This window comes from Octopus bimaculoides, chromosome 14 (assembly GCF_001194135.2).
Source record: "Octopus bimaculoides isolate UCB-OBI-ISO-001 chromosome 14, ASM119413v2, whole genome shotgun sequence".
Taxonomy (NCBI): Eukaryota; Metazoa; Mollusca; class Cephalopoda; order Octopoda; family Octopodidae; genus Octopus; species Octopus bimaculoides.
The window spans coordinates 17337344-17343079 of record NC_068994.1 but is presented as its reverse complement, the minus strand read 5'-3'; the positions used below and the strand labels follow the sequence as shown (position 1 = coordinate 17343079).

The 5736-nt window shown below is 34.7% G+C and overlaps 1 protein-coding gene across 1 annotated transcript in view; it reads right to left on the bottom strand.

Moving 5' to 3' along the window:
- Window positions 1-5736, bottom strand: part of LOC106878020 (coiled-coil domain-containing protein 186) — a 146152-nt gene that overhangs the window by 23335 nt on the left and 117081 nt on the right. The window contains exons 13-16 of the mRNA XM_052973031.1: window positions 4677-4756; window positions 3158-3328; window positions 2238-2395; window positions 866-935 (exon numbers count right to left, since the gene is read on the bottom strand). Of these exons, the coding sequence (XP_052828991.1) occupies window positions 866-935; window positions 2238-2395; window positions 3158-3328; window positions 4677-4756 (479 nt within the window). The remainder of the gene's footprint in view (window positions 1-865; window positions 936-2237; window positions 2396-3157; window positions 3329-4676; window positions 4757-5736) is intronic.

The window sequence follows — 5736 nt, the reverse complement described above, 5'->3', positions numbered from 1 at the left end:
TTTTTTTTTTTTTTATTTGGGAATTGTAATTTTTGTACTTTCTAAATACGGTAGAGGTTCACATGTGTAATACAGTGAGTCGAAAAGCTTCAATCAGCTGTGATTACCCAAACAATTAGTAAGATAAAAACTCCCTGTAGAAGTGTTGAAAACTTTAAAGTCAAACAAGGGAAATAACTACAATAAGATTCAGCTGATTGGAACTTTTACATGATATAGAAAACAGAGTGGAGTGGGATCTTGTTTTCAAAGCCAACTAGTGAAATCAAGACATGCTTCAGTCTTACTAGACCTCTTCAGTGATGCATATTCTTCAAAGTTGGTAAGACCAAGAGTCATTATTATAGAACTAGAGGGAATGTAGAGATGTTGGTTATGAATATCAGCAATATATGGCTGATATAGTGTTTTGCATACTAAAATACAAATACAGTAGAGTATCACATATATAATATAGTGAGCTGAAAAACTTCAGACAACAGAGATTATCCATGTAATTAGTAAATAAACACTTCCTCTGGAGGCGATTAAAAATCTAAAAACAATATTTTGGACAACACTGGTAATGCTAATTGGAACTGTCTCTAATGGCTATAACAGCTTCAAAAACAAACAGACAAAAAGTGACAAATACAGAAAATGGCAAATGCACAGAAATCTTCACAGCAAATTTTTACTGATAATTATTTCTTCTTTAGCATTATTCTGAGATGAAAATCTCAGAAGAATAATAACAAGAAAAAAAAAGGGGGAAAAGAAAAAAAAAAGGGGAAAAGAAAAAAAAAATCAGAACAAAATCCATCACATTAGATGAAATTTAGTGGAAATATTTGCAAAGAAATTATGGGGAAGAAAAAAAACTGACCTTATTTATATCCATGTAGTCTGTTGACAGAACTCCTGTTTCTTCACGCAAGGCATAATTCTGAATAATTCTAAAATAAACAACAATAATAAAAGTTAAGTGCATTATTTTGCTGTTGTCATTGTTTTTCTTTATTTTGGGGTTGATCATTTGTTTGTATTAAGCGTTGGGCCTATCACGCAACTCATTTTAACACAGCCACCTGGTTTGTGTTTTAGTGGATGCTACACTGTTACAAGCACTTGGACTAGATCCTTGGTTAGCTCTCCACTGGTCCTTTGCTTGTAGATGTTGAGACTGAGCATAAGTTATATCAAACCCATCAGTCACACCAGTCCTGTCGATTGCATCAATGCCATTAATGGAGTGGAGAACTGCAAAGATCATGGGTATTGGCTTTCCTCCTCTGACCATATACAGTCAGGTTATGAAACCTTTAGCCTCAGCAAAGAATGGAGTTATGCTCACAAGTGTCCTTTTTTTCAAAGTGCAGGGCAATAGGGAAGAATGCCTGCTGTTAATATAGCAGATTTCTGCTCACAGAAACACCAGTTTAGTACAAAAGGGAATTATGTACCAATACAACTAGGTACTAGTGTTACTGTAAGAGTTGTTCTCTCTTCTCAATAATCAGTATCAAAATCTGGATTTATCTAAATATTCATATTTGGACACACACATTTTATATTTGCACTTTTTTAAAATCATGTTACATCCTATATTTTTTTATAACTGTCTTATATTTATTATTCTTATAATTATTATTTTTATTTGTATATGTATACATAGTTAATTAAAAAAAAGGGAGAAAAAAGATAAGAAAAAAACAACAACGCGAGGACATAGTATATGCAAAGTATTAATGAGATGCTCAGAGATGGCAAGAAAGAGTGGTTGTTTTACGTTTCAAGCATAGCTCTTCTTCGGAAACAGGGGACATAGTAAAGTCCAAAAGAAAAAGAAGGAGAAAGAAAAGAATCGCCAAGTCCATGTGTAGTTACATTTTTTAAATGACCAGAAGTAGATGGACAAAGAGAAAGTGCTTTCTGGGACAGGAGAGTGTGAAGAATGGTTGGTATCTGTGTGTATGTGTGGATGTATCGTGGCATGTGTGTGTTTGTGTGTGTGCGATAGCATGTCTGTTAATTTTAAGTACTTAGCTCAAATATATCTATAGCTTTAAGGAGTGCAACATAAACATTGTGTGAGTGTGTGTGTGTATAGTCTTGAATCACAACATGGTTCTAATTACTAAAGTAAGTCATAGGACATCACAGCTTATTGTTTTACAGATTAACTCTCTCACACACACACACACACACACACACACACACAGAGTTAATGACTGCAATAACAATGACAAAAATCTAACCGTTTCTTCTTCTGAATTTCATCTACTAAATGATTGATGTGATCCTCCATGAATTCTATCTTGTCATTCTTTCTAGCATGAGCCTTCTGAAGTTTGACAATCCTTTCAATAAGAACCTGTTTGTCAACTTCAACTTGCTCAGTGATGACAGGGTATTCCTGTAAAAAAATAACAATAAAAGCAGAGGCTTACAACAGTGTAAGAAAAAGGAAGAATTAAAGAGGAAAAATATTTTGTCTATTTCATAAAGCAGAATACAATTATCAAGATCTATAGCCAAGAGATCCAACTCACAATGAATGACTCCTTTTTAACAAAGTAGGTAAAAAGAGCTAATATATAATTTATTAAGTGTGACAATGATAAATGATTCACTGGATTTCAATGTTGGATTCAATTCCTCTCAGTAACACCACTGAAGTAGAAACAAGTAATCAGCCAAAAGGACTACATACCAATATAAAGTGACAGATATATAGCAGCATGATTCTGATAACATTACTATTCAAAAGCATTGGGAATAAATATTTTTCTTTTCTGCGCCCTTTTAAAGCCTAGCCAGGCTCATGGGCCCGGTTTCCCGGTTTCTATGGCGTATGTGTTCCCCCCAGCTGGACGGGACACCAGTCCATCGCAGCGTTACTCAAGAAACAGAAAGAAAGAGTGAGAGAAAGTTGGGGCGAAAGAGTACAACATGGGTTGCCACCACCACCTGCCAGAGCCACGTGGAGCTTTAGGTGTTTTCGCTCAATAAACACACACAACACCCGGTCTGGGAATCGAAACCGCGATCCTACGACTACGAGTCCGCTGCCCTAACCACTGGGCCATTGCGCCTCCATTGGGAATAAATAACTGGTTAGAAAACATAGCAGACATGAAGGCGAAGTAACTGCCAATTTGAACTTCAACCGCTTTACCTGGTCTGGGTTGCCATTTCTATGTATCACAGTTGACTGGACATTGTTATCGAGTGTATTTAGAGAGCCATTAGAGCTTGTACGAGAACCAAGACTTGTGCTATCTTTCTCTCCTGTATTTTCATAGTTTTCAAGTTTCCGCCTTGTGAAAGTTAACTGCCTTGTCAAATCCTATTAGAAATGAAAGGAAAAGAAAAATCGAAAGATATTAAAAAAGAAAAAAAAAAATCAAATAGACAGAGAAAACAAGAAATGGTAATATATATAATTTCTTGTAAAATAAAATTTAAAGTTATCTATTATCAATGCAGATAACAGAGTTGCAACGGCTGAGTTGATAAAGAATTAGCTTTTCAATTAAATTCTAGTAAACAGTTCTCATCATTGGCATTGTAACACACCTAACTATTCTGGTAGAAAAGCAAGTAGAAAACAGAAAAATTCAGGGGTTGAGCATCTATTGATTAGTTCCAGAACAGCCCTAACTGAACAGACATATATATGATCAAGAACATTCTAACCATGAACATGATGTCCTTTTCTCTGGTATTATGTATCTATAGCTACATTATCCAATGTGCCCTTCCTTTTTAAAGCAATAGTAATTTGAAGATAATTTGGTGAGTATGTCTCGAAGATTAAGCAACTACTTGGAAGCCATTCTTGTCTTGTGAATTTAGTTGAAGTTTACAAAGAGTTGTTTTTTTTTCTATTCTTATCACTTCTACCATCCAGAAATAAATTTAAGAATTTGATTAGACAAACTGTCATTGCCATTGTTGTGATCACTATCATCATTATTCAATGTCTATTCTCCATGCTGGCATAGGTTGAACAGTTTGACCAGAACTGGTAAGGCCAAGGCTGCACCAGGTTCCATTGATTGGTCTGGCATGGTTTCTATGGATGGATGCCCTTCCTAACACCAACTACTCAAAAGTACACTCTGTGGAGTGGTTAACATTAGAAAGGCAGCCAACCATAGAAACCATGTCAGATAATCTCAGTCTTCCCCTGCCTGAGTGGCTGTTTCATTTTTAGTTTTTTAATAATAAATTTAATAATTCCAGTTAAATAAAGACTAAACTGACAAAACCAAAATTTGAATTACAGCAGTATAAGTTCCCAAACTGTTACTAACAATTTTAAATCTTTATGCTTTTGCTAACCTAACTGAATCAATGGGGATCTGAAATAATGAATATTTTATAGAAGTTCCTAGCATAAGACATTTGGTAAATAAAGTAAACATTTAAACAGTTGCAAGAATATTATATTGCATAGATTTCAGTATTGTAATTTAGCAACTCATGGCACTATGATGAGGTCCCTGAATGCCAACTTAATTTTCCACCCTAAAAGAAACTCATAAGATGTAAGAAATGCCAATTAAACTTGGCAGATAAGAAGAAAGGAAACTGGCAGAGGATTACTTAAAGAATAAGTGTTAACATTTTTAGGACTAAATACAGAAGAGAAAATATAATTGAAATCAATTTTAATTCAGATTCTAGCTTACTTTAATGTTGTTGGTGTGTTTCCTTTTTAGGGTTCGTATATCATCTTTGGCTTCCTCAAGCTGTACTCCAAGTTCCTCCACTAGATAACAGGGGTAAAAAAAGAAAGAATGTGCTTAACAATGATATTAAAAATTAAGTTTGTCTTAATATTTAGAAATATTTAGATAAAATTACACAGTATAACGTGATTTTTGTCTTTAGATAGCAACTGTTATTTCCTATTTGCTTACTCCTAGAAAGCATGAAAAAATGACTAATATTTCCTTCAAACTTTGCTTTTCTTACATCTGTTCAAACCCCACAAAAATTCCTCTCAACACATGGCTATCATAATCCCCTACTTCTCCTGATCATCATCAGAGATGCACATATTGTCAGCCACTAAGGGACATGCTCAAGTGGTTACGGTCAAGCAACAGACAAGAAAATCAGTGATATTGAGCAGAATATTTGCTATAATGATATTTCTGATTCAGCAACTAAGCACTGAATCTGCTTGAAATGTAATGGAAAATAGGTCAGTTTCAAAACATTGATGCCGAGGTCACTAAAGCAAAGTTTGAATGGAATAATAGTGATTTCCTTTGATTTCTAGATAGAAGCAATAACACTTACTGACCAAGGACAAAAAGAATTTTAATTGTTACCCAGTATTATTGATTGAGTCTGACATTATTAATATTTTGACTGCTAACATTTGACTAAAAAACTAATAAGCAGACGTCATATTAAAATAACCAAATAATTTCCCTTCCTATTTTCTGGAATGAGTGTTCCAAAGAAGAAATTTCATTAAGCTTGATCGGTCTTTTTTTGCCAAACCGCTTAATTACCGGGAAGTAAACACACCAACATCAGTTGTCAGGCGATGGTGGGGTGACAAACATAAACACACACACAATTATATATACAATGGGCTTCTTTCAGTTTCTGTCTACCAAATCCACTCACAAGGCTTTGGTCAGCCCAAGACTATAATAGAAGACACTTGCCCAAAGTGCCATGCAGTGGGACTGAGCCCTGAACCATGTGGCTGGAAGCAAACTTCTTACCACACAG